General features: G+C 37.5%; 2 protein-coding genes across 2 annotated transcripts in view; one reads left to right on the top strand and one right to left on the bottom strand.

The window, feature by feature from the left end:
* Nucleotides 1-271: 271 nt before the first annotated feature.
* On the top strand, nucleotides 272-24,189 carry LOC149302484 (sorting nexin-14-like). Its single transcript, XM_089482564.1, has 29 exons — nucleotides 272-408; nucleotides 1,273-1,399; nucleotides 2,083-2,156; nucleotides 2,244-2,322; nucleotides 2,604-2,647; nucleotides 3,233-3,320; nucleotides 4,083-4,167; nucleotides 5,121-5,277; nucleotides 6,064-6,139; nucleotides 7,137-7,181; nucleotides 7,291-7,371; nucleotides 7,742-7,856; nucleotides 9,008-9,163; nucleotides 9,272-9,396; nucleotides 10,501-10,559; nucleotides 11,260-11,286; nucleotides 14,359-14,488; nucleotides 15,347-15,554; nucleotides 16,294-16,377; nucleotides 17,218-17,318; nucleotides 17,558-17,669; nucleotides 18,182-18,222; nucleotides 20,450-20,569; nucleotides 21,334-21,457; nucleotides 22,106-22,270; nucleotides 22,789-22,884; nucleotides 23,026-23,117; nucleotides 23,943-23,999; nucleotides 24,130-24,189. Exons 1-29 carry the CDS (start codon nucleotides 272-274, stop codon nucleotides 24,187-24,189), a joined length of 2,865 nt encoding a protein of 954 aa, XP_089338690.1.
* Nucleotides 24,190-24,224: 35 nt separating this feature from the next.
* The window catches only part of LOC149302483 (snake venom 5'-nucleotidase-like), a 49,897-nt gene continuing 47,495 nt past the window's right edge, over nucleotides 24,225-26,626 (bottom strand). The window contains exon 10 of the mRNA XM_089482563.1: nucleotides 24,225-24,282. Coding sequence (XP_089338689.1) covers nucleotides 24,225-24,282 — 58 coding nt within the window. The remainder of the gene's footprint in view (nucleotides 24,283-26,626) is intronic.

Here is a 26,626-nt window from a genome sequence, read left to right as displayed (position 1 = left end):
TGAGTAGTACCATGTTTTCCTGCACCATGCAACTGTAACAAATAACGTAAAATAATCTAATGTATATACCAGCCGTAAGAGACATATTATCTTCGCTTCCGCAAAATACCGGCTAGACGCGAATTCACAACGTGCGGCTGCGTACAGTCTATGCCCCTACCAAGATGGCGGCGCCTCCGTGTCACTCGGTGACGTAATTTGTTGTGGCCGTCTGGTCCCGCCTTTCAGGAAGAGAGACTAGCGGTCGCATAATCTCTGATTATCCGCCGTCATGGCAGCGGCCTGGGAGCTATGGTTATGGTTGAAACAGCGAATAAGGCTGGCCCCACTGCGGGAAGCTCTGCGCCAGTATCCGCTCTTTTGTTTCATCCTGCTTTCCCTTACACTGTCCACCATCCTGCTGTACAGGTACCAGGAGGGGTGAATGGGAGCACTGTGATCAGCACTACGCCCTGGCACTGACACATGAGTCAGGCCACTTAGTTAGCTAGTCTTACCGATCACTCCAAGGCATATATATTTGTATATAGGGTGATGCCATAGAGGCGATCTGCATAGAATGCCATTAGTTAAACTGGGCAGCGTGACCTGGGGATGCTTTATTCTGCAAAAACACACTTTACACCATTCTACGATATGATGGGGGTTCATATGCAGAAAGAAAGGAGTATAAAGTAACATGTTTAGTACATATCGTAACCCCTTTTATGTAAACCAGCAGTACCGTGCATAAAACGAGTCGTGATTCATAGCATCATCGTACATTCTGTACCGCCTTGCTTAGTTATTTGCACTCTCCTTGATATTCTGTATTCTGGTCATGCTGGCTTTATCCAAGTAAACTCCTTTTTTTTTTCAAAGATCACTCAGCGTTTCTATTAACTGTTGGAAATTCAAGTTTACAGAAGTCTGTTACTTCCGTTAGATCGTGAGCTCTATGCCAAGGCCCGCTTTAACTAAAGGAAAGGCTTGTCTTAGTCCGTCAATTCTAGTTTTGTCACACACTTCGACTGTATGTACCGCGAGAAGCGGTACATAAATCACCGGCTTTATGTAAATAAAAATGAATGTCATTAAAGTCAAATTAAGTTACGTTGGGTTACACGGTTGTTTGCCTATGCAGGTTCTTACCAAGCTCCTGATTTAAATATCAAAGTGAACAGGTCTTTTGCCGTTGCTGTCGTTGGGCATACCATCATTATGTTTTTAACTTTGTTATCCTTTTGATATTGATTTGTTTTTAGTTTACATATTTGTAATTTATCTCTGCAGATACCTTCACATTTTTATGATCTTCTGGTCATTTGTTGGTGGTGTCGCCACCTTCTACTGCCTTCTAGAGCGGGACACTTTACTCCCGAATATCCTTTTTAACTTAAAACACAAGCCCAAGGTAAGCGTACATGTAATTCCATCCATGTAAATCAGGAGAAAAAGTACTACTTTCCGAGCGTATTCTTTTTGATTTCTTGAGGAGGGCTTCTAACGAAGTCTACAGCTTAAAGGGTTGTGAAAAGCTCATGGCAAAAACATCGTGAGTGTGCTGATTACTGGCACTACCAATTGTATACTATTGGAAAAGACTAGTTGTGTTTGGACAGTTAGCCTTTGAATTATCTTCACAGTTTCTAATTCAAATTTTATTTAAGGAATCTGAAAGACTTGGACATATATAAGCACCTTGAACAGCCGCAATTCAACTTAGACGTCTTGTCTAGTAGAATCCCAGGTTCCTTACGTGTCTGTATGCGTGTTAAATAAAAATTGAATGGGAAACATTATGATAGTCAAATCTTGTTTGACGGGCTTTTTGAACACTTCACACATAATATAGACGAAGACTTCTCTTAGCAGTAACTAATCAATGTCGGTCATTTGGCTTTGTGGTTTCTTTTGTTTTATTTGCCAGTCATTGAGGGCCAATCTCCCTAGAAGCAAAAGTAATTATGGGATTTGTAGATGGAGCTTCGTCAGATACCACCAGAATTTCAATTTTAAATAAGCATAATGCTTCAAGTAGTAAACATTACATTTTTTAGTATAAGATGCACAATAACAATGCCCTTTTTATCTTCATGGAAGCTGGAACTGCAAGAGCTTTTCCCCCAAGGTCATAGCTGTGCCGTGTGCGGTAATGTAAAGTGCAAGCGGCATAGGTAAGTTAATGTGACCATCCCACAATGCACCCCATTTCAGTGTTACGAGCATGATTAAATCATATTATTGTTTTTCCTACTTTGCAGACCAACCCTTCAGCTCGAAAACTATCAGCCATGGCTGGACCTGAAAGTGCCATCTAAGGTTGATGCCTCTCTCTCGGAGGTAGTCCAGGCTATTGATTTATTTTTGTCCCTCCCCCTCTCCCCCTCTCTCCTTCTCCCCTCCCTTCCCTCTCATTTACTATTAAATAAATAATAATTTATTATGTTGTAAGTAAACTGGAATACCTACAAGTTTCCTCTGTTATTGCTGCCTAAACCTGTAGCTAATACTAATACACATTCCATGTATTTCCAAGGAATATACCACTCAAGTAATTAACAGCTATAATAGAACAAAAATGTTTATGCTCCTAAGCATCTTTTCTTTCCTGATCTATGCAGGTATTTGAACTAGTGATGGAAAATTTTGTTTATCCATGGTATCGGTAAGTAGCAGTGCTGATGAACTTCAGGAACAGGATCTTTAATAAAAGTGTAGAAAGTAGAAAACTAAAAATGTATCCAAATTTGCTATTGTAGTTTATTTTTTTTTCTACCTTTAAAGCCAACAACACATCAACCAAAATTACATTAATGTGGGAAAAGTACTGGACCCTAATACCCAATTTTGCGGTATTTAATTGTTGTTGATTGTTTCTGACAGATCAGCTGAGGAGAAATTGATAAGACACAGTGAATTTATTAGATAATAAAGATGTCTCAATTAGACACAGCTCACTGCTTTCCTGAGATAAAGACTAAACACTCCCCAAAAACAGTGGCATTGAGAGTCCCCCTTAAATGAATAAAGCAAATACGAAGGGAAGCTCATCATAATTTATAGAGAAGTGAAGGAGTTTTGCTATACCTTTAGTAGTCATCCCTTAGCATGTGGGGTTGTCAAAAATGCATCAATCCTTAAGTGTAGAAAGAAAAGACCACCTTCATTCTTAAAGGCTTAGACACCTAATAAATGCATAACATTTCATTGCAAATATCAAGACTTTTCTTTTCCCCTTCACTTACTACAGGGAGATTACTGAAGACGAGTCTTTTGTAGATGAACTGAGGCTGGCATTGCGTTTCTTTACTTCTGTTCTTGTACGAAGAATCCAGAAAGTAAGGACTTTATTTCAGATGGATGTTGTATGTGCTTTGGTTTTAATATTCATGTGTCTGTTATCACCGTCGAAATATAGTGCTTTGTTTTGCACACCTCCCTTTTTAAGGCCTTTTAAACCACACAAAATAACATTTTTTACCTTTGTTTGTTGTGGTAGAATATATGTAGCGTAGCCACCCGGTCTACAGATCCAAGGTCATTTAAAGGTTGTTTTTTGTGTATGTATGTATGTATGTATGTATGTATGCATACATGTACATATAAAGAAGCAAATTAGGGTTATAAGGATCATGACTGGGGTCAGTCCTGAAGGTAGCATGCATGTGAACGTAGGTCTGACTAAGTGTTCATGCTCAGGAACATGATAGTAAAGTATTGTGTATATGAAAGCCTGCTTTACTTTACTTAGAGAGCAACAAATAAGTTCAATAGCCTCCCAATAGCTATCCTGAGTATAAGACGAGAGCGCGGTTTGATTAAGATCAGAGTATCCACTGGGGGAAAATTCTTATCTGCTCCCAAATTCAGCAATGGGTGTGATTGCCCTTTGAGTAAATACTGAATGTGGGTTCTGCTTAATATAATAATAAAAATAGAACAGGCTGTGATTCCAGGGAAATAAACTTCTTTCATATATATCGGTTATGTTTGTAACAAACAGATTGTGTGATATCATGTTAATACCTGTTATGTTTACAGAAAAACGAGACTATGATACATAAACTTAATTCTAATCCTTTTCCATATATCATTTCTAGGTTGATATTCCATCAGTTATAACAAAGAAATTGTTGAAAGCTGCTATGAAGCACATTGAAATCATTGCAAAAGCAAGGCAAAAAGGTAGATCCCAAATACAGTAGCATGATCTGGAAAAGTTGCCACATGCTTTATGGCAAAGCATACTTATACCTTAATTACTCAAATGATCTTGTGAGAGCCACACATTCTTCTCCCTCATAAAACAATGAGGATGTATTATTTTATGTAGCAGACTGGCATAAAAGTTTTACATACACTGATAGAGTCAAATACTTGTCAAATATACTTGTATTTACGACTATTTGCACCGTATGATTGTATCACTTTCCGAAGTTGTGCTAAAAAATTTAATTACCACAGGACTTTGACTGTTCTCTCAGCTTCAAAATGAGGCTCTGCAGAGAAACATTAATGGCTTATACTAAAGTAATAAAGAAACTTACATGTTTTATCTGACTTCTGGATGTTGGCAAATTATACAAGAAATGACTGTCTTAATTGGGATTGTAAACTCGTGTGAGCACGGTCCTCCTCACCTGTTGTCTCTGTAAGTCAAATTGTTATGTTACGTACTACTTGTTATGACCTGTCCACCCATTGTACATCGGTACGGAATTTGATGGCGCTATATAAAACAATAAATGATAATATCTCACTTTTACATATTACATTTATCTCTAGTTATAAATGCTAACCGTGACAGCTTTTTTTTTTTTTTGTGGTCTGCATCATCTAAAAAGTCTTGCAATACAATAACGGTGCCACATATCGATTACATGAGTTGGATGCAATTTGATCTACCATCATACCTCCACTGCAAAAAAGCAAGCGAATAATGTGGCGTGCGAGGGAGCTATACATACAAAAAAGGCCCAACAAATTGATGGAGAGAACGGTCTAGACAATGAATCGGTGAAACCTTCTAAACTCAGACTATGACTTTTAAAAATTGTATACGTTTTTAAAGAGGGGAAAAAAAAATATTTGCTCTATTTTCTTACCACCTAATCTGTATTACTTTGTTTTCTCATTAGTGAAAAACTCTGAATACCTACAGCAGGCTGCTTTGGAGGAGTACGGACCTGACCTCCATGTTGCTCTGAGAAGCCGCAGAGAAGAACTGATCTACCTCAGAAAACTTACAGAGCTTCTCTTTCCTTTTATTCTACCTCCTAAAGCAACTGATAGCAGGTGAACTAAGTTCTTATCAGAAAATGTACATTGTTTAAAATGCACCCCCCCCTCTGAAAATTACTATATGGCTGGCCTTAATCCTTTGTACAGCAAAATATAGTTCAACGCTTGTATGAAAGTTTAATCTATATCGCTCTGTGCCACTGACTAATATGTGACAGAGATCTAGCTTCTACTAGAATAGTTAGGAATGCAGTTCCTAAAAATATATATATTCTTAATGAAACATTTTCAAGCAAAGGTGAACTGTGGTGGTTCCACAAGGATCTGTTTAGTATAAGAAACAACATTATATCACTTGTGACTATAGATGAAGACAACTTTAGGTTTTCACTTTTTATTGATAAGTAAATCAAATCTTTGAACAATTTTTCAAGTGTTCATACGAGTCTCAAACTTGCAAGAATCGGTTTGTGCAGCTTTTGCAATTATGTTTTTGTGCTTGTATGTTACTGAGTGTGTCTAAATTGGGCAACACCATTTAAACCAAATCATGATTGGTCTGTAGTCTTTCCAACTCCAAACTAGGGCAGGTGCACATCCCCAGAAAACCAGCAAGACCAGTGGTTTATAGTGGTCGCTGGTCAGACCTAGATAAGGGACTAATCCAAGTCCCACCATGCCACGTGCTCTTTTGCAATCTGTCTTTGTGCAGAGTGTTTGGATATGATGTCATATCTGAGTATTGCGTGTTCAGTCATGTTCGCATTTGCTTTGGTTTTCGGAAAAATTTCAGATAGTTACAACAAAATCATTTTTTATTTTGTTCAAATTCTTTTCCAGACCTCTGACGTTGTTGGTGAGAGAGATTTTGTGTGGTTCTGTGTTACTGCCTTCGCTGGACTTCCTGTCTGATCCGGTATTCCTCTTGGATATTTTTAAGATAATTGTATTATTTAGTAAAGGAGCATGATCCGATCCCAGAATACTATTTGGTTTAATGCTTTTTTTTTTTTTTTTTAAAGTGTTAGTAAGCCTTAACACTTACTAAGCCGTTGGTGACCAAGGGCTTAATAGTACGTCTTATGATTTTTGCACCGGCATGGATGTTTTCCTGCTGGTGCACAGGAGATCAAGTGGCCATTAGACTGCCCAGAGTCCTCCCTGTCAGCAAGAGCTGGCATCCCTTGATCCTATGTAAACAGCAGTGGGAATAACTGAAAATTCCTTAATGTAAGTGTAAAGATCCCCAGAGGGTCTCTCTTGATCCTCCTGAGACATTAGGTACTCTGATCAGTAATGCAGGGCAATGGAAACCCTGCTTGCTGATCACTCTGTCATCTGCAGCAGGGGGATCAAATGAAAAGAGGGAGAAAGCGTGTTTAAAAAAAAAAAATGGTAAAAATAAATAAAATCAAAATCAACAGACACCCGTGATGCCACTTGGACATAAGGAGTACCACCCAGTTCCAAGAGAGATCATTGTGATCTTTAAAAACAAAACTTAAAAATAAGTGCTCAAACACTAGAAATGTAAATGAACGAGCTGCAATCTTGTGTATTGATGTTGCTTGAATCTTTTATCGTATTGAAAACTCCTATTAAAATCATTTAGATACAAGAAGTGTAGTGCAGCCAAAGTACAGTATTGTATGTTTGTTGCCGCAAACACAGTAGCTTAACAGATGCCTCTTAAGATGTTGTTGCCACAGTATAACAGCTGAACGTAAGATACAATATGAAACATGTCAGTGGTGCGCAGCAGATTAAATGTTCTTCTAAAATGCAAACCGAGCATATTCACATTCACATTCACAGTTCATATTCACAGTTTTTAGCCCACAATTTTGTATAATCCTTATTTTGCCATTTATAGCAATTCTAAGATGAAATATTTTTTTTATATCTGTTCATAGGACAATGTCAATCGGTTGCTTCTTATTTTCATGGATGACAGTCCGGTGAGTCCGGTTTTCTTCTGGTCCTATAACTTTAAATATTTTGACATGATATAATGTTATCCATTTATGCCACACTGAACAGAAATGCTCCTATTACATTTAATTTCAGCCTGAAGAAGCTACTGAGCCAATTTCAAACTTGGTTCCATTTCTGCAGAAATTTGCCGAGTCTAAAAACAAGAATCCCTCGGTAGGTATAAAATGTAATGTGATTAAGTGTAATTTAACTAATTCTAGATTACATTAAAAGTAGATGAATAAATAATATTGTAATAAAATATGTTCTTATTATTTAACACTTGGGTGTATGAAGCGCACTATCCCAAATTGGTTGAATGAATAATATAACTTTTTGTGTTAAGTTTGATTTCTTCTCAAACAAATTCTAAAAATGTTTTTCAGTATGTCTAGCAAAACCCAATTGTGACTCACGAGCTAATGCTGTTAGCGGTGTTTACTGGCTAATTCTGGATATAATTTGTGTTGTTATGAAAGTAAGAAAACCTTGGTTATTGTTGTTAATAACAGTGAGATTAATATTTTCTAACATCCTTGTCTAGGTGCTGAAACTAGAACTGAAAGAAATTCGGGCAGAACAGGATCTTTTATTCCGTTTCATGAAATTTCTGACGTGTGAGGGAGCTGTGCATGTCTTACAGTTTTGCCTGACAGTGGGTAAGTTCTCGGAAACCAGCCTAATGATTTGCTTTAGAAATCAATGTGGAAACCTGCATGTAGAGGACTGCATTGGGATGCTGGTCCTGCGGGAACTTGCGGGCATTTTTTTTGGGTGTTGCGGGAGCGGGCGGTCAGACACTGTACCTGCGGGTCCCGGTAATCCCACGCACTTCCGCAAGGCTGCCTTCGCGTTGCTTCCTCACAGCGTCTCTTCGCTGGGTTCCTGGGCGGAACAAGAGGAGTCACGTGATTTTATGTTATGTCACATGACTCTGCTCCGTTCCTGGGCAGAACAAGAGCAGAAACGCTGTGAGGGAACAACGCGAAGGCAGCCTTGTGGGACTGCGCAGGAAATGTGCAGTTCAGGTAAGGGGGTGGGCAGGATTGGACACATATGTGGTGGGAGCAGGCAGGATTGGACACATATGTGGCGGGAGTGGAACACACATTGCGGCAGTGGTGGTGGTGGGGGGTAATGGTCAGTCCTGTGCAGGGCTCTACCTGCATGCTACAGAACTTTTCCTGGTCAAGCTGATATCACTATTTGTTTACTCGACTTGCCATTCACAGATAGATTGTTGCCACATAGGACTAGTGACAAGGCTTAGCCTATCTGGAAAAAGATGAGTGTTTAGTCACACCGGATGACACTGGAATGTTTAGCTTGTCGCTGTGTCAAGGAGCCTCACTTGAGACAATTTGTGACATTAGTCCTGTCTAAAAACACAAAGCACAAAAATAAACAAGGAGCTAACCTGCAGAAGGCTGGACAAACAGAATAGATAGATGAGGCCGGTTAAACACAAGAGGGAACCTACTAGTTATTAGTAATCTATGTATAAGATCGAGAAACCTGCCCAACTTGTTAGGTCTAATGGAAGAAAGCAGTATGTATTTTTTATTCGGATATTTTAATTCTTCTCTGCCCTGCAAGGTTTTTTTGATTAAATTCTTCCCTATTGACATCTACAATCCTATGTTTAAAAAAACATACTAGTACACTATACTATATACTATATGAAACTAAGTCACCGACTCTCAGGCGGTTTGTGCATTCCTTTAAGGCTAAACTTCCCTCTTAATACTGTCCAAATTCCTCACGTAATTGAATGTACATTAATCCCTTGTATTTTATGTTTCTTGTGCAGAAGAGTTTAATGACAAAATTCTACAACCAGAACTACCTGACGATGAAATGCTGTCTCTGCATGAAGAGGTGAAAAAAATATATCACACCTACTGTGTGGAAGAAAGCAGGGATAAAATACGATTCGATCCTTTTATTGTGGAGGAAATTCAAAGAAGTAAGTTGTTGTTGCTCACTTGTCTTGTATTCTGATAATTGTTGGCGAGCACAGGATGGTCAATAGATTGCCTTAGAAGCTCACATCTTTTCTTCTCTCTGTTATTAGTAGCTGAAGGCCCTTACCAGGAGGTGGTGAAGCTACAAACCATGCGGTGCCTTTTTGAAGCTTATGAACATGTGCTTTCTCTCTTGGAGAATGTGTTCACGCCAATGTTTTGTCACAGTGATGAGGTAAACCTTTCTGATGGTCTGAGCGTAAAACACATGATCGGGATAGTAAGATTTTTGAGGTGTAAATCTGATAACCAGTTTCAGTTGTGACAAGTTAGTTTTTAGAACCACAAGGTCCTATAGTGTCCTCCACAAATATTGGCACCCTTGGTAAATATAAGCAAAGAAGGCTGTGAAAAATTGTCTAGTTAAACTTTTGATCTTTTCTTCATTCAACACACAAAAATACTTTGCTCTCATGGATGTAAAACAATTGCAGACACGACACAGGTTAATTAAAAAAAAAGTTAAATATATTTGTGCCACAATACTTTGTGTTACCTCCCTTTGCCGAGATAACAGCTATGAGTCGTCATGCCTGATGAGGTTGGAGAATACCTGGAAATACAGAATCTCTCAAGATACTTTAGATTTTGAGATCGACCCTGGTGGACTCTCTTCTTCAGTTCATCCCACAGGTTTTCTATGGGGGCTCAAGCCAGGGGACTGGGATGGCCATTATAAGACATTGATTTTGTGGACAGTAAACTATTTTTGTTTTGATTTTGATGTATGTTTTGGATCATTGTCCTGCTGGAAGATCCAAACACGGCCCATTTTAAGCTTTCTGGCAGAAAGGTGTTTATCAGATATTACAGATATTAAATGAAGTCCATAATGCCATGTATCCTAAAACAATGTCCAGGTCCTCTGGCTGAAAAACAGCCCCAAAACATTAAAACGTCACCACCATATTTAACCGTGGGCATGAGGTACTTTTCCATATGGCTACCTCTGTGTGTGCCAAACCCAGCGCTCGTGTTTACTGGCAAAAAGCTCTATTTTGGTTTCATCTAACCATAGAACCCGATCCCAGTTGTGTCTGGAAACTGAAGGTGTGCTAAAAAATGTAAAATATCACTGAGAATATACAACTATACTTTTATATATATATATTTTGTTTAGCTTTACCAAGGGTGCGAATATTTGTCAAAATATCAAAAGTCAAGGGCAAAATGATGTTTACCTTTTAGTATCAAATTGTTTTCATTTGGACATTTGAGGAATTTGTGTTGCTTTAAGTGCTTTCATGCTGTTTAAAAGCTGTCGCTTTTTTATTTTAAGTATTTTAGACAACTTCTCGAAGGTGCAGAGTCCCCAACACGAAGCTCAAAGTTTAACAGGTAAGTCCTTGGGAACCAATATGTAAACGGTATTGAGAGGAAATAGCGGCCTGTATTTGGGTGGGGTATGGTTCATCTCAATTACCTAGATATAGGATGAACAGTTTCTCAAGTCTGTTTCTGTTAAAATAAACATCCAATCTATTTTACATTAAAAAAAGTAAAAAGCAAAGTCCACTTAGCCTCCCTGTGCCCTATGGGATGTAGATGTATTGCAGTGCCTATGGAAATTACATTATGTTCATTCAAACATTACTTCATAAAATAGATTTAAATGTGTTCTTTTCATGGTGACAAAAAATGTGATATAGTCTCCTAGGGTTCTTTCCACCTCCATATATTAGAAGCACAATTCATTGTTATGTACATATATTTTTAGATGTATATTTGTATTCACATTTTTAATTTGGGATTAAATAAATATATATCCCCAAGTTAAAATGTGATGTCATGTTCCGTTTATCATATAGAGAATAATATTAATGTATCTTTCATCTTGTTTTCTTTGTGGCATTAGAAACAATGCCCAATGCTTTTAACGCTAAGCTATAGTCAAATTTTACCCCATCCATATTTTCCAAGGAAATGTACAATTTGTCCTGTAGTCTTGTGGCACTTTCTCTTGGTTGGAAGTCTTTATGACAGGGGTGCAATTTAAATATTTCTGTGTTTTTACTCTATTTCTGTGTACCTGTTGCAGAAATAGCCTGAGTTTGGATGATATCCGGTGAGTTTTCAGTAAGCATGTGTCAATGGCTTCACTGTTATTGTGTCTGAAGAAAAGCAACATACTGCCTTTGTGTTAGCTTAGAATAATTAACATTCCACTGAAGAAACCATATGGTCCCCAAAATTGTATTTCTATTTTTTATTTCATATCGGAGTCTATTTTTTGCATTGCATGCAAACGTCTGCATTATTTCTTTAGTTTTCAGAGTTAAAAAAAAAAAATCAAAAAAAATCTAATAAAATGAGTATACTTCTTCCACAGCCTCCCTTTAAAGTAAAAGAAGCAGCAGCCAATTACATGTATGCTAGGAAATAAATCCGTTTGCACACGGTTAAATGGGATGATGACCATACAAAATAGACTTCCATATGTATTTAACATGAAACTAGGACTGGAGAACTCTTCTTAAAAAGTTTATTCCCAATGGGCTCCAGGGTGTTTTTCTTTCAATTAAGAAGAGAGCAGAAAGAACTCAATTCTGATAATAAGTTGGAGAAACAAAGGAAACATAATTTTTGTACAGTGATCACCGGTTTCTAAATTTGTCAGAAATGCTTCCCCATGTGTCGTTCTCAACCTTTAAGGTATTGCAATAAATTGGGTTTAAAAGGCAATGTCTTGCTTCCATGTGCTGTGTAGTAAAAACAATATGCCTGGCTTCATACATGTCATTAAACACAAAGCATGTGTTAAATAAAATAAGACCCTTTGTTGGCGAATGCAGAAAAGTTACTAAATGTGTATCTCTTGTTCTAACGGCGCTGTCTTGTGGATTATCCTTTCAGATCCCTCGTTAAAGTGGTTGTGTCACACAAAAAAACAAAATGCCTAGCCGTCAATAGAGCATGAAAAACTACCTCTATGTCTTTAAAAATTATATTGTAAAAATAAATACATTTTATAGCTGGGTAGAAGAAGATTTTGTTGGTCGACCAAAACCTTGCAGCAGCTAGGTTTCAACCAATTAATACAAATAGGTTTACAAAAGTTACAGAAGGTGTATTAAAATTTTAACACATGTTGGCATTTTAATTTATTTTCTTAATTTCAAGTAGTTCTTCGCCTTCACAAATAAAATCAATACATCACATTGATTTCTACGTTGGTAGATGGCTCGGTTTTTAACAACTTGAAACAAATTCCATATGCCTACCATATGTGAACATCACCACTAAATATGATTAACTATACCTGCAAAGCTACATATTCTTATCTTGGAATGTATTTCAAATCCTTGGTTAAGTTTGATGGAGCATCAATAGACTGCTTTCTTAAGCCATCATAAGGAATGAAAAGATTATACATTACATTTATTTATAAAGCGCCGGCAGATTCCGCAGCACTGTTATAGTCAGTAGAACAAATTTCACATACAAAAACACATACAATAACAAAGTGGTGCAAAGGAGAGGAGGGCCCTGCTCTTGCGAGCTTACAATCTAGTCGGTGGTTGAGGGGGAAGTGAGACAATAGGAGAGGACGGCTTGGATGGGGATGAGTTGATCTGATTCCAATGGTGTGTTGTAGCCGCTTTCTGCAGTGGTACTTGGTATGTCGTTTCCCTCCAGTGTAACTCTGAAATAGCCACTTATGATGAGGCCACTGGGGGTAAGGCCACAGCAGCTACGTTTCCAAGTGAGGCCTAGGAATTTTATAGGGCTGTCTCACAAGTGGTCAGATAAGGTGACTGCATACAGGAGGAAGAGGGTTCACACCTTGGCTAACAAATGCAATTAAGCTAGACTAGAGGGCACCAAATGTAACCCTTTGATAGCAGCAGGGTATGGAGACAGGCAGGATACAGACATACCAGGTGGAAAACCGGGGTAACAGCTGGAGATGAGGGGTTCAAATGGAATATGTTATATTCATACCGAATGGAAAACAGGGGTAACAGCAGGCGATGAGGGGTTCAAATGGAATATCTTGTATTCATACCGAGTCAACAATGGTTAATGGTAATTTATGGACTATACTGTTTTTATTGTATCTTTAAATAACAAGTGACCTTACTAGAAGGTCAAGCAAGATAATGAGAAAGGAAGGTGGCAGAGAGGACCCAAGATATGCCATCCAACAATGTATTCCACATTGTGTACTTTTCTTGAATAAAGAAGACTAACTGCTTAGTAGAAAGGGGAAATATTAAGGCAGACAGCTTGTACTCTTAACATTGCTGGTGGCATTTTTTTTTTAAACCACAAACTCAAATTGTAGAGTGCACAAAGCACGACGAGGGGTTCTAATTCAAAATATACCACCGCCCCATACATGAGATCACATTTGGTGTTTCTATATAGATGGAATCACCCACACCCAGATAGATTTTTATGCACTGTTGTCTCATGATTAATTTCTGTTTAGGTGACAGAGCCACTTTAACATATATTACCCTTCTTTTGACTCGGGTTACGTGAGTGACCCATTTTAAAGTGTTGTTCTCCTTATCTGCTTTGCTTTCTATTTGGCACCCTTTCTGATGCAGTCAAATCTTCTTTCTGTTGTAACAGTTTATTCTTTGTACGTTCCAAAATGTATGCAAACGTTTTCAAACCCTTATCAGCAAAAGTAGACGGTACGGTTAACGTATTTTTGACATGATCCAGCAGACACATTTGTTAATAAAGGTTAATCCACCTTTTTTAATCCATAATTCCTATGGCATATATATGATGGAAAGAATATTAAGCACAATATGCAGGTAAGTAAAACGTATTTATTGTGACAATATCTTCCATATCCAAGCAGCACCAAGACACGAGTAAGGGTTTATATGCTTGTTTTAGTCACTGTGAGAAAGCATTGGGGATGAGAAAGTTTTAGGAAGACTGATGAAGATGGACCTATCATGTTTGTCTTCTTAATAACTAGTTTGTACTGTAATATGGATTATTGACAGAGCCCCTGTGACTGTTCTCATTTTCATCATAAAAGTTTATTTCTTCTGGTAACCAATTGATGGTTTAGTATACACTGCATTGCTATATGTGCAAAACGGATATAAACAAGATATGTTTCCCTGGTTTTCATTTCAGTGTTCTGTTTTTGGTTTTTTTACTATCATACTAGGAGTACACATAAAAGAGGAGAACCTTCAGGGATTGGGAAAATTGGCAGCAGAATAAAAGGGGTGTTCAAGAGCACAACAATGGAGGGGGCAATGCTGCCTAACTATGGACAGGTGGATGGTGACGATGTGGTGAGTGGTAAATTAATGGAGGCTTTTATTTTGGTAAGTGGCATCTCTCTGCCATATGCCTGACCCGGAGCTGGACACTTATGCTATGGAGGCATAAGGGAAAGGATAAGTTGTCACATTTTTCTATTGGACACAGTGGCTGTAAACTATATGTAGGCAAGATCTACAGGCCCCTGGCCATAGCCTGTACATGCACCAGGAGAGCAGGCCCACCAGAGATCTTTGCATATTTCTGGTAATGCACAAGGACACCATGAAGGAGAGGGTTTAGACCCCTGTCGAGCCTAGCATCAAGGCCACGCTGGACTCTCCATTGTCGCTGTAGGCAAGCACTTGGTAGCTGCTATAAATATTTATGCACAGAAACTACCATCGTGCTGTCTCATCATGCCCTTTAAATGACTGTTCTTCCCACACATATTCATGGTCATGGCAGTAGATCATGTAGTCTGCTAAAACAATGCAAAGAGAGCCCAGGAGGTATATTCATCACTAAAGAATCATGGCAAATGCAAGTGCTGGGCTGTGCCTTTGGCAGACAGGTCAGAGCTGGAAAATATCTTGATAATTGCAAACCAGTGTCTTAAGGCAGAACTAACACCGGTGAAAGATGGTTTTCACTGCTGGATTAAGTTATGGTTTATTTCAGATATGACAGTTCCTTTTAACATCGGATCCATGGGGAACATTCAGCATCCAGGAGAGGGATGTTTGCAATAAATGGGCATTCAGATGTGTAACAGAATGAGGCAGGCAGACAATTTACAGATGTGTATATATAAAGCAGGTGCATCTGCCTGTACTTCAAAAGTTATAGTAATAAAAAAATACACATTGTATTACTATTGTGTGTTTCAGATAGAAGAAGCCATTATGGTGTTAGAAGATGATTCCCCAGTTGAAGTTCTTAGTGCGTCAACACCCAACACACCTCGTAACCTCTCCGCTTGGAAAATCACTATTCCTTATGTAGACTTTTTTGAGGATCCTTACCTAGAAAAAAGAGATCGAAAAGAGAGGATTCCTGTTTTCTGTATAGACGTTGAGAGGAATGATAGAAAAGCAGGTAAGTGACTGCAGTTCATAAATATTAATTCTTGCAGATGAGACACGTAAAAATATTTGGTTAGCGTCAGTTGCAAGGTTTGCTTTGGAAGCTTATATGGGGACCACAGAGTATCAGGGATCTACTAATGTTTGTTTTATTGTAGCTAGAATCACAAAAGCTGTGTTTCTGCCAGATATGTAAAGAGAGCCAAGTGGAGGTTGAATGGTTGCATAGCCAACGTTTATCCGCTCTTGCTTCTGTGGCATTGAATATAGGGGCCCTAGATTTTATAGCTGCCTACAGACGAGCTAGGCTGAAGGCTATCTAATTCTATAAGTAAACCAGTTATATATAAAACAAATAATAATAGTAATTCCTTTGTTTGGTGATTTTAGTTAAAAGAAAGTGATTTCAATAATTAACCAGGTCATAACTGCTGCTCTTTAGAATGTACATAATAGCATTTGTGAAGTTTTTAGTCTTATTTAGTATTTTTACCTTTCCCAATTAGTATTTTTATTAATTTAGTAATTTATTTTTAAAGCATCCATAGACGTTTCCATATATATAAAAAAAATAATAATAATAATTATAAAGTGCCCTTTAATTTAGAGCATAGCTTAAGTCCATTTCCGCTGAGCAGGAGTACCATATATATAAATTTATATATAAATATCGTACTGTACTGAGGCGGTAAATTTATTAGGATTTAAATATGATTGCGTGGCAAAATGTCATTTTTCCCCCTCTTTTCTAGTGGGCCATGAACCCGAGCACTGGTCTGTTTGCAGAAAATACATTGAGTTTTATGTCCTGGAATCTAAACTCACTGAATTCCACGGTATGTTTATTTTATGTGGTGCTTCTGTTATACACAGTCATGTGATTGATGGAATTATTTATTGATTTATTTAGTGCCATCATATTCCGCAGCATTATGTTATTTAAGTATTAAATCTTTCTTATGCTTATTCTCAAAAATAGAGAACAGAAATCACATCTTTAACATTGTACTTTCAAAGAAGTGCCTGAAACAAAACATTAAGGAGGAACGGTTACACAAAAATAAAAAATATACTTTTTTTTTTTGTACTCGTTACATGCAATTTGCTGTTTAGTAGAAGGAAGTGTTAGTAAATGTGATGATGTAAATCATTTTGAGACAAATTCTGTCAGGCTCAATACAGAGTGGCACATTCAATGTTTAAATATTTGTCTTATTTTTATACCCTAAAATGGTGTCAAAATTAGCCGCCTCATCTGAAGTGTATGTATCTCACCTGCTAGTTCTGTTATTACATAGTATGCCACAGTTTTACGCAATGCGCCTATCCGTGCTTGTAGGACCTTTTTAATAATTTATCCCAACACCTTTTTCCCTCGCTGCCAAGTATACGCACAGAAGCATCGTTGGCAGATAAAGCTGCATAAGGGTTCATGGCTGCATATCCGCAATCCAGAAATGTGTAAATAAATGATGGTGTGAAACAACTCTGGTGAAGAGATTTTGAGGTTTTATCCTGGCAACTAGAAACCTGTATTTTTTGTTTGTGCTATACCTAATGTACCCACAAGGGGGCAGCCTTTAAAAACAGATGTTTTTTTTCTCATGCAAGTTTGGGTTCTAATAATGTACAATCGCTGCTTGTTTGAGGACATGGTTTTTATGCTCCTTTTGAAGGTACATTTCCTGATGCTCAGCTTCCATCAAAAAGAATAATTGGGCCCAAGAACTATGAATTTTTAACTTCTAAAAGAGAAGAATTTCAGGAATACCTACAGGTACTATACCACACCTACTTTTGATTTGAAAGACATGATAAAATGCAGGATCTATATAAATATATACGGTCATATTTAGTTACAACTAGGTGAGGTGTGCACACCAAACTTTTTCTTTAGTTTGTTTTTCGCTATAATTACTTTACTAACAGATTAAGAAATCTTCATTTTGATATTTGACAAATACATCAGCCAGATTAGCTTATTTATTCTTTTTCAATGTATTTATATTTCTTCAGAAACTTCTACAGCATCCAGAGTTAAGTAATAGTCAGTTGTTGGCTGACTTCTTATCCCCCAACAGCTTGGAGACACAGTTCCACGATAAGATCTTACCAGATGTCAATCTTGGTATGTAGTGCATTAGTTCTTACTGGTTAGAGTTTTAGATCTTAAAGTATTGGTTAGCGGTTCAGTATGCGAGGTGTTTTTAATGGATTATACATACAGTAACTAATACCCACTACCGCACGTTCATCTTTAACATATGGTACCAAATGTGGTGTTTTAATCACCTACGCAATAAACATTGTTTTTGTTTTTAAGTTAGCAAATATTTTCTTCTTGAAAATGTCATTAGCAAAACATTTAAAACCTGTAGAAACCATTGTTTAGTATATTATTTCCAGATTTTTACTGTATTGTACATTTTTGTTCTAACAATTTTTTTTATGTAACATAGTTAAGTGAGTGTGTGTGTATATATAAATATACACACAAACATAACTATTATATATATATACACACAACTATATATAGTATATGTGTAATGTATACACGTTTTCTTTCCACATTACAGTTGTTGTAAAATGAGTATTTCAATATTTGCATCTTTGCTCTAAAATTACCCTTTTAATTTGCAGGGAAAATGATCAAGTCAGTTCCAGGAAAATTAATTAAGGAGGTAATTACACATGTCAAATGTATTTTTGTTATTTTTTCGATAGTAAGGCATTTAGTAGATCTTTCGTACGAGGAGGCACAGATGTCAATTTGTAGATGATATCAGTTTAATATTTAAAGGTGACTGTATATAAGCAAATCATTCAGTTACACACAATAATAAGTCTAGAGACTTTTCAGTTATATCGTCCATAGGGAGAGCCATAATGATCGTAGGCAGTATTTAAGGAGGGGGGCAGATTACGTTTCCTGGAATTAATAGTAGCGTATTTGCTCTATTATAAGACGACCCCCCCAAAATCTGAATATTAATTTAGAAAAAAAAAAGAAAAAGCCTGAATATAAGACAACCCTATAGGAAAAAAGTTTTACCAGTAAATGTTAACTCATGTAAACTATTTTTTTTTTAATAAAAGCTATGATCGAGAAAAATATTTTTTTTAATTCCTTTTATTTTCCAACCTGCCCCCCAGTTATGCACATCTGCCCCCAGGCTTGTCACTCTGCCCCATAAATGCCTTAAACCCCCTATATGCCACTGTACCCCATGATATGCCTTTTAACCCTCTAAATGCCACTGCACCCCATGATATGCCTTTTAACCCTCTAAATGCCACTGTGCCCCATGATATGCCTTTGGACCCCCTATGTACCACTCTGCCTCCAGAAATGCCTTATACCCCTCTGGCATTTAGGGGGTTAAAAGGCATATTATGGGGCAGAGTGGCGTATAGATGGTTAAATGGCATTTCTGGAGCCAGAGTGGCATTAAGGGGGTTAAAAGGCATTTCATAGAGCACTCTGCCTACAGAAATGCCTTATGCCCCCCATTTAACACCCCCCCCAAAAAAAACAAAAAAAAAAACTTACCGGTGCTTCTGACTCCCGGTGTGTTGACCGGGCAGCATGTAGACATCTACACGATTCGTCTACGTCCGTCGCGCAGACCTTCCCCGGCTGTCAGCAAGAATTCCCCCAGTGAGGGGAACTCTGATCTCTGACAGCCGGGGAAGGTCTACGCGATAGACGCAGACAACCCCCGCCGCTAACCGCACCTCCTTCCGGCTGCAGCGGAAGTTGTCTACGCAAATCACGTAGACGTCTACACGCTGCCCCGGCTACACACCGGGGACTCAGAAGCACTGGTAAATGGGGGGGGGGGTAGACAGGAGTATCCAGGTCCCCTGCAGCGCTGCGGGGGATCTGGATCTTAGTCTCATAGTCATACCTATTTGAGATCTGATTATAAGACGACCCCGATTATAAGACGAGGGAGCATTTGCTCTGAAAAAAACCTCGTCTTATAATCAAGCAAATACGGTAGTTTCTCCAGAATTTGAGCTATCTGGTGAATTCACATAAGGTTTGCAACTTGTGTCTTGGCAGTAGGGCAATGTGAAAATTATATTAAAACATGAGCAACCAAGTAGGGGGTGAAGATTTCAAAGCTACAGAATCACAAATTGAGCTTGGTATTCAGGATATGGAACAAACTTGAACAGTACCCAAGGGAGTATGGTTGATACTGAGGCATTAAGGACAATGGTAACATCAATAACCAGAAAACATGTTGGGAAATATGCAGAGTGGCGGATGCAGAATAGGAAAGCAATACAAACCAAAGGAAAATTCTAATAACTCAAGGAAATGGATTTGAGATCACACGGATACGTATTGAAAAAGATATCCCACAGGCAGCGCAGTTCAGAATTTGTCACAGTTCTATCGTCATGTAAGATTGTTCTTGCAGAATCCCTGGATATCTTTACTTGGTTACTGAGGTGGTCAGGAAATTAAACGTTGGCGCGATAACCTTATCCACTGATGGGAGCTTATTGCAAACAGATCTGACATTATTAGATACATGACTTGGAAGTGAGACTATTTCCTCTGTTGGAATAATTGGGGACCACGAAAAGGAGGATCCAAAATATGGTTGACTCAAGTAACTTTATATATGAGAACACAAAAAGCGTGGTTTTCTTATTTTCGAAATGTAGCATTTTTCAATTTAAAAAAGGAGCATTTATCCGCGCACAGCACTGTGACTACGGGGCATACAGGAAGGGTGGAAGCCCAACACAACCACAACAGGAGCCTAGATGATATTTTTGACTGGAGTCAAGCATCCAGAGAGAATCTGTGTTGTGGAGGCGTGCGGATACATTTTGTTGCAATTGTGTTGCTGTGATATTTATTTATACCCCCTACTATTTCCTCCATTTCAGAAAGGACAACATTTGGAACTCTTTATCATGAATTTCATCAATTCCTGTGAATCTCCCAAACCGAAACCAAGTCGGCCGGAATTGACGATCCTTAGTCCAACCTCTGAAAATAATAAGAAGGTGTGTTATTGTAAAAATAAATGCAAATCGATTGCAAAATGGAATTCATATAAATATGCCTGAGCGATATACAGTTAATACACACCCATGGCCTTTCTGTTACGCCTACCTTTCTGATAGAATACAAGATGTAGGCATGTGCAACTTGTACCAATCCCAATACTGAATCCAGCTGCCAGGGGTAATTAATATGGTGACTGTCCGATGCGTAATATCAAAACATATCCATTCACATATAGGTATACACCAGAGTTTATAAATCTCATGAATGGATACAACATTGAATATTTGTATCATTTAATTAATGTACCTCTATGTGATTATATATATATATATATATATATATATATATATATATATATATATATATATATATATATATATATATATAATATAGGGAAAACACGTATTACTTAACTTTCTACAAATTCAGCATATACCCTGCTCGTGCACTATACTATATATATTTATTATGTTATGTATTCTCAAATAGAATAAAATCCACATTGGAGGTATACTGGTAGTTGTACTATACAGCTATAGTTCTGGACAACCTGGGCAAGGAGACAATTAAATTAACCCAGAAACCTGGTCATGTATATAAAAATGCAAACTTCTTTCCCGTTTACTATTACATAACGCCTGGTTCCTCGCTTTGTATGGTTGCCAGACTACCTGTCTTTCAAGAGGTCACAGTTAGGCATTATAGTATGTAAATGCTATTCATATTTAACAAACGTTTTGTTCTTTTTTTTTTTATTAAGCTGTTTAATGATCTCTATAAGAACAATGCTAATCGATCTGAGAACACTGAGCGAAAATATAACCAAAACTACTTTATGGAGGTGATGACCGTAGAGGGGGTTTATGACTATTTGATGTATATAGGTAAGTCCTTAAATTGTTCTTTTTCTTAACATGCTGTTGAACTAAAAGGAGTGGGGTATGGAGCTTGTGTAGATCAAAATCAAATTTATAGGGAACCTAGTCAGAAAAAAAAAATGCACACATCAAACAAGTAGTAGATTTCTAGGGAATTCTAGGTGGAAGCTTGCACATAAGGATAAGATTTTCACAGGAAAGGACACCAGAAGAAAAGGTAGGAGGCAGAGTACTTTTTTCTTAAATGAAGAAAACACAAAAGTGGAGTAAAAATGATACCTTTTAATTGCTACAAGGTACGTAAATTCAAACAGTATGGAAAAAACATCAAAACAGGTTACCAGCCATGCATACCTCTGTTGATGCAGATTGTGGCGTCCAGATGTGTACAGTTGATGTGTGGGGCAGTAGTTGATGGTTAAAGTAATAAAGTAGATAGTCTTTCTGAAAATTTTCTTTTATCAATGTTTCCAATGTGTCCTATGGTTGCTCTTTTAACTTGTTTATGTATTTTTACATTTTGGATAGGAATTATTTCCTATTGCTTGCACAAGAGTTTATGGATAAGTGGTCAGACACAATTTTTAAAAATAGACAACTAACCAATCAAAATGCTGGCTGTCCAAATCATTGTATACATTTTTTCATTTCCAGGGCGTGTTGTATTCCACATTCCCGATTGGTTTCATCACTTGCTTATGGGTGGACGGATCCTTTTAAAGGAAACCCTAGAGACCTACACAGACCACTATCTGCAACGTAAATTGGACCAATTAGTTCAGGAACATCGCTTAGTCTCGTTAATTACACTTCTTCGAGGTTTGTATTGAATTGTGTATCTGTGGAATGTATTTACGTTTAATTGTTGCTATCACAGAGAAACGTTCCTTTACTTTAGTTTAACTGGTTTTGCGCTACTCATTGGAACCAAAGAATTAAGCATTGTTGCAGCAATGGTATAGTGTTGCAGGTGCCATATTTATAAGGGTTTTAAAACGCCTATTTCTGTTTTATGGAGTAAGGTGTGAAAGCTCAGAAGGATGTACAAATAAAATAATTGTTTGAGCATGTTTTTTCAGTCCATGGAAGACTAGCGCTTATATTCCAGAAGCCAGCAACCGTTTTACTGCAGAATGATCCAATGAAGAGTACAACATTAAATATTCCTCTTCATCGACCCCTCTTTATCACTGTACTGCAACTCCCAGACACGTCTTGCCTACAGAAAAAGTGGCTTATGAGATTGTAGCCATCTGAAAGCTCAATAACAGGCTAGTTCATAATGTCCATGTTGGCATATGTGTATATATAAGGTCCTTTGTTTCCAATTTCTGTAGATGCTGTGTTTTGTGAAACTGCTGAACCAAGATCCTTACACTTGAAACAGAAACGTGCAAAGTTGACGTTTGAAGAAATGATGCGCTACATTCCCGGTATTTATTTTAACAGACATTTGATATTTTGCAATAAGTGAAATGTTTTTGAACATATTTATAAAGTTCACATTAGGGTGCAAGACCAGAGCAACAATATACTTGTAATATACTTGTCTGTATAAAATTCTTTCTTTTTAGACATAATTGGAAAATGTATTGGGGAGGATGCAAAATATGAAGGAATTAGGCTACTTTTCGATGGTCTGCAGCAACCCGTACTAAACAAACAGGTACATATTCTGCTTAGTTTGATTTCTGTTGGTTTTAAGTTCTGCACCATGAAGCAATATTGTTTTTTAAAAAAAATTGAGCTTAACAAATAAAATATGGAATGACCATGTTATTTAATCATATTATGGCATTCTTATAGTAACAGTGTGATGGGATGACCTGTACCGCTGCTGGGTACTCCCTGCCAAACTGTGCTTCCTTTTGTCGAGACACCAGCGGTTAACCCCTTCAGCACAGAACCAGCATTGTAGAGTATAAGGGGGATCTAGCCTTAGCATAGCATGTTCAGTACCCAACAGATTCACAAAAGAGCGCTCTAATTGGGGCAAGGGGGTCCAAGATGTCTGGGGTCAAACATCAGTGGCCACGTCCATAGGTCCTAGCCGTTAAACAGTTCCAAGGAAATCGCAGCTATGAACCGGTCAGTTACAGGGATTCAATGAAGTAAACTGGGTAAAGGGTTAATCCAGGAGGATCCGGTACACAAGGGGTGTGATTATACTCCTTTTGGGGAAGATACAACAGGGAAAACATTGAAAAGGTGTTAAACATTTCTCAGCAGCCCTATGTCTCTGACAAACAAACATGTTTCTTATGAAATGGGCCAAATTAGCATGATGCGTGTGGTTACAAAGTTGCGTAGTAGTGATTTCCAGTTGCTCGGTTCTTGTAAACAGTTTTTAATGGATAACCTAAAAAAAAACTACCATAGGATGTCTCTTATCGGGGTAAAATGTGATGCTGGTTGAAAACTAGCCACCCATATTAAACAGCTAGTGACGCATCTTTTATTAATAACATATGTCTTTGTAATTTTGTTTCAGCTGTCTTATGTACTATTGGATATTGTTATACAGGAAATATTCCCAGAACTTGGCAAGGTACAGTATCTGTCTGTGGCGAAGTATATATTAATGCCTTGGGCTAGAAATACAAACTTGCCTGAGTAGATTCTTTTTCCTACATAGATGATTAGCATGCAAATAAATAATGTAAACATTTTTTTTTTAGCAGTGGCTAGGGAACCATAAATATACCTTCCAAGCACAGTTAATACCTTCTGACTGTTAAATTTGCATCAACAAAGAACTTCTACTACTGAGAGATCAATAAACCATTTCAAGCCATGCAGCTATGTAGGATGAAGGTCCATCAGCTTCGTTTCTGTAAAAAAGAGAAAGGGGTAGTTCAACTGAAATAAGTTATACTGAGAGAACTCATCTAAATATTACAACATTATCATTGCCCTCCAATATATCTATTCATAGAAATAGGATAGATTAAGCCAAATATTATGTCAAAATGCATGTATATATATATATATATTTAACTTGATAAATTAATGGTAGGGCTTCTTGATCAGAATCAATCAGAATTTTGAGGTGCAATCCTAGATATATTTATATTACAATATGGTAATACAACTTTGTTTTCATCAGTGTTTGTATATGTCTACATAAGACATATAATGCCTGTCTAACTGTCCATACTGGCCCAATCAGCCTCACTATACATGAATGCATAGTAAGTATTTAATATGCTTTCATGGCTTCATTTAGTTCACGACTTTTGTTAAGTTTGAAGGAGGCCATGTAACCACAGGTAAGGATCCAGAAAGCAACAGACCTGTGGTTTTAGGGTTTGTCTCTTAGTCTGAGATCTGTCCACATTGGACAGTCTTTTTTATTTTTCTTAATGCAATGCAATACAATACATTATGAATTAGCTTACAAATAAAACCCAAAACTGAAGTTAAAATTACTTGCAGACAGTGGAAAAATGTGTGCAAATCTATCTTGCATCACTGTGCACATTGGCCAGCAACATAGAAGAGCTGGCACTTTCTGGCCTGGGGGGTAGGTAAAGCCATGTTGCCCCATCGGCTCCTTGCCTCTCAGTAACTCACATATGCACTGTTACACATATTTACACTCACACACTCTTGCAGTTACACAAATTACACACACCATCATGCTAATACCCTTAACCTCTGACTCACCCCCTTACCCACTATGTGAGCAGCCTCTCCTACCGCATGGCCACGTAACTTTGTGTTATGTTACTCCACCCTGTTCCCACCTTTGTGAGTGGAAAAAGTCAGAACGGCCCAGCCCAGGTCTGCAAATATGCATAAAAAATATAGGATGTGACATGGAAATGAGGAACGAAAATATGAGAAAAAAAGTTTCACCCTTGTCCTGGGGTTTGTCAGGCATTAATCTTACAGTACCTAAAATTCTACTTTTTAAAAAACGTTGGTGCTATGTAAATAAAAGGTAATAAAAACAATAACATGAATAGACTCCTAAGTTCTAATATGCTGACAAATATTAAAGTAGTATATGAGATGCAACTTTAGGCAGATCTGCATGTACATGTTATGACTTTGCTTGTGTTCTCTCATGTAATCTTGTTATCGTCAACTCTTGGCTCCTGTTTTGGCAATGCCCCAACTCCCTGCAGGTGTTGCGATGAGGAGTGCCAGGGAGTGCCTCGATTCTATAGATTTTTGCCAGAAATGCCCCAACTCAGTTATCGCGTTTTTTTTTCATAAGATAAAATCATTCTTTTTCATTCATTTGGTAGATAATGGTGAACTCAGTGAAACTGCATTTGTGCATGGTGTGGCTTACCATGTTTGATGAGATCCTGAAGTCACTTTCCTGTTTTTGTTTTCTTAATCAGCCACAGAAGGAGGTTTTGGCTGCGCCATCCTGGATATGAAAGCAGGAGAAGAAATTCCATGAAAACATGTACTATAAAGTATGGAAAATACTGTTAGCAACAGCTTCCAGAATCGTATTATTTTTATTTTTTGCAAAGGGTGGTAACATCTATTCCTTCATTCTTTCCAAAAGGTAAAGAAAAACATATGAGCTCAGATGTCATACATATGAATTGTAGTATTTCCTTTTTTCTGCACAAGTGAAAAAACAGACTGCTTTTTTATGCAACATGCACTTTCTCCTTTAGTGTAGTACTGTATTTAGTCTTGACAATGTTGTAAATTTTTTGTAAATATTTCCTCAATGAAAATCTTTCATGACTAAAGATAAAATAAAAGTTGTGATTAGAGTTCAACATTTTCTGTTGCATTTTATGATTCTGTACAATAAATAAAATCATGTAGTTGTATTTAGAAAAAGGATTTGCTGCCAGACATCTCATGTAAGGTTACTTTGACGGTGAACTAACATCTTTTATATGGATTGCTATGGGGGCCTATAAGCTAAAGGGTTTTGTTTTTTCTTTTTATTATCTTGCAAAAGTGTGAACGAAAAGTGAACCTTCTAATATTGACTCTTCATACATTGTTTTTCATGTATTGTGCTTTATATCTTTAGATATTATTGCAAAAACGCACATGGCAAACATTTGGAAATGTACAGAGCAAATAATGGTAATTGCTCAAACACCGTTGCTGTAATGCCTCAATATCGAGGCATTCAACAACACCAAAAACTGCTTCAGGGGCCCCAGGTGAACCCTCCCCGGAATGTCTACATGC

The sequence above is a fragment of the Sceloporus occidentalis genome, unplaced genomic scaffold, assembly GCF_023333645.1.
Source record: "Sceloporus occidentalis isolate IW3139 unplaced genomic scaffold, rSceOcc1.0.p SCAF_19, whole genome shotgun sequence".
Taxonomy (NCBI): Eukaryota; Metazoa; Chordata; class Lepidosauria; order Squamata; family Phrynosomatidae; genus Sceloporus; species Sceloporus occidentalis.
The sequence above is the reverse complement of the archived record's forward strand: the minus strand, read 5'-3'. Positions and strand labels throughout refer to the sequence as shown.

Coding starts and splice junctions, on each gene's coding strand:
- LOC149302484 (XM_089482564.1), top strand. CDS start 272: ATGGCAGCGGCCTGGGAGCTATGGTTATGGTTGAAACAGCGAATAAGG. Junction 7,182..7,290: donor TTTTCATGGATGACAGTCCG/GTGAGTCCGGTT, acceptor ATTTAATTTCAG/CCTGAAGAAGCTACTGAGCC. Junction 9,164..9,271: donor TGTGGAGGAAATTCAAAGAA/GTAAGTTGTTGT, acceptor CTCTGTTATTAG/TAGCTGAAGGCCCTTACCAG.